Source organism: Bremia lactucae, linkage group LG9 (assembly GCF_004359215.1).
Source record: "Bremia lactucae strain SF5 linkage group LG9, whole genome shotgun sequence".
NCBI classification, from domain to species: Eukaryota; Oomycota; class Peronosporomycetes; order Peronosporales; family Peronosporaceae; genus Bremia; species Bremia lactucae.
In genome coordinates this window covers 1,818,139-1,819,992 of record NC_090618.1, presented here as the reverse complement: position 1 = coordinate 1,819,992, position 1,854 = coordinate 1,818,139, and the positions used below count along the sequence as shown (strand labels likewise).

General features: G+C 41.7%; 2 protein-coding genes across 2 annotated transcripts; both read left to right on the top strand.

Moving 5' to 3' along the window:
* Positions 1–121: 121 nt before the first annotated feature.
* CCR75_000876 (uncharacterized protein) lies at positions 122–634 on the top strand (the record flags this gene model as incomplete). The annotated part of the gene is made up of 1 exon (XM_067958981.1): positions 122–634. The coding sequence occupies one exon, from the start codon at positions 122–124 to the stop codon at positions 632–634; it is 513 nt and encodes a 170-aa protein (XP_067819563.1).
* A 361-nt stretch (positions 635–995) lies between these two features.
* CCR75_000875 (uncharacterized protein) lies at positions 996–1,315 on the top strand (the record flags this gene model as incomplete). Its single annotated transcript, XM_067958980.1, has 2 exons — positions 996–1,103; positions 1,124–1,315. 2 exons carry the CDS (start codon positions 996–998, stop codon positions 1,313–1,315), a joined length of 300 nt encoding a protein of 99 aa, XP_067819566.1.
* Between the last annotated feature and the right edge of the window lie 539 nt (positions 1,316–1,854).

Here is a 1,854-nt window from a genome sequence, read left to right as displayed (position 1 = left end):
GCTGTAAAAGTGCATAATTTCTTTTCACGTCCAAGTCGCCATTGGGCACAATCGTCTGTTTCCTGTCATGCGTTCATCCACGCTCCTTACCACCACTGTCGTTTGCTTTGTTTTCGTCGCAATGAGTGCCAGGGTCTCGATTTCGGACGCCAAAGCGTTTCAAAGCGATTCCGTCGCCATTTCGGGTGAACGCCGTCTTGCTGACAACGCGGAGAACACTGAAGAGCGAAATTGGTTTACGGCTACGATTGGTAAGCTTCGAGGCAAGACCAAAGAACCTTTATCGCCGGAAGAGTCCAAGGCAGCGCTGACGAAGATTTTAAATGACAATCAGCATGGAAAAGCTGACGATTTCTTCAAGGATATACGGAAAAATCCCGGTCTCATTGACGACGCATTGAAGAATCAGAAGGTGATTTCGGTATTGAACTCTTTTGGAAAGAAGAAGGCTCTGAACGAGAATGACATGAAGAAACTCCATAAAGTTATACTTAAAGAATTGACGGCAAATGATGGGAAGATCAGTCATGCAAAAATGTATGCCGACCTTGCCGTAGGCATTACACTATTAATTGGCTTCCTCTATGTCCTCGGCCTAATGATAAGTTCACTAATCAAAACGGATCAAAAATAGTCGAGCACACATTAGGCAATACACTATGGAGTATCCTCCTCGGCCTAGCGACGAAGTAAACATTCATAATACATTTGGGCAAAATAATCATATGTGAGCATTAAGTTTTTACCATTCCGTACTTAATAGCACTTGAAATGTTTGTCACGCCTATTTGGCTTTACTATTGAACTTGAAAAGAAACATAAGTGGGTCGCATGGAGCTGTTCTTAACATTAAAATCTTTGGTCTCTTTTGTTGAATTCATGTCAATCGTTTTGAAAAAAAACAATACAATGTTTCAGAGTGAGGTCGCGTATGCAAGAAACCGATTGACCGAAATACAAGACGAAGCCAAGGTGGCGCGCTTACGACTTAAGAAATGTACGTTTCATTTGATCACGTTCAGAAGAAAATCAAGCGCCAACACCAACGCGTCGAGGATTTGGAACAGCGACAGATGACTGGTCGAGACTTCGTGGAACGCATTGTATGCTTCTTTACATGCAGTGCTGCCGACCAGCTTCACCGCGTAAGTTGGTGATATCGTCTTCACGATTGCCTCCTTTAAAGCGACAAATCCAGTCAGCGTCGGAAGAAACGTCGGATAAAGCCGAGCGGATTGGATGGACAACGCCACTGAGTGATGCGGTATTGATACGACAGGACGACGATAGTAGCACAGTGAAAGCGATGCCTTAGTGTCACAACGATGAGCAAAGAGGCGGCTTAAGAGTTGGAAAACGACTTTCGCTTAAAAGAGAGTCCATGTCCGGTATTTATTTGAAACAGTTGACAGTGTTTTTTTTTGTTTTTTTTATCGAAGTGTTCGTGATAATAATACAGTACATTACTAAATTACAAATTCTTTCAATCCAACTCGATTTGTGTTTTTTTTTAATTTTACATTCTTTTTGTCTTATAGCATTGCGTAGAGAGAAGCAAATAGGCTGTGTCGTTGCTCGGTTGTAATTTTCAGCAACTAGATTGCAGTGTGGTGGACTACTACTGGCCACCGCTGGAATTTTATCGCCCATATTCAAAGACCAACAAGAGCTTTGATAAGCTGCAGGCTTATGTTTTTACGGTGATCTTATAATTATCGAGTGCTTTGCTAGAATTACCTAATTGCCGACACAAATATGTTTATACATATTATTTAAAACTCCAAATTATAAAGAGCACGAAACGATTTACATTGCACGACTTGTTAGGGCATATCACGAGCTTCACTCCTTCTC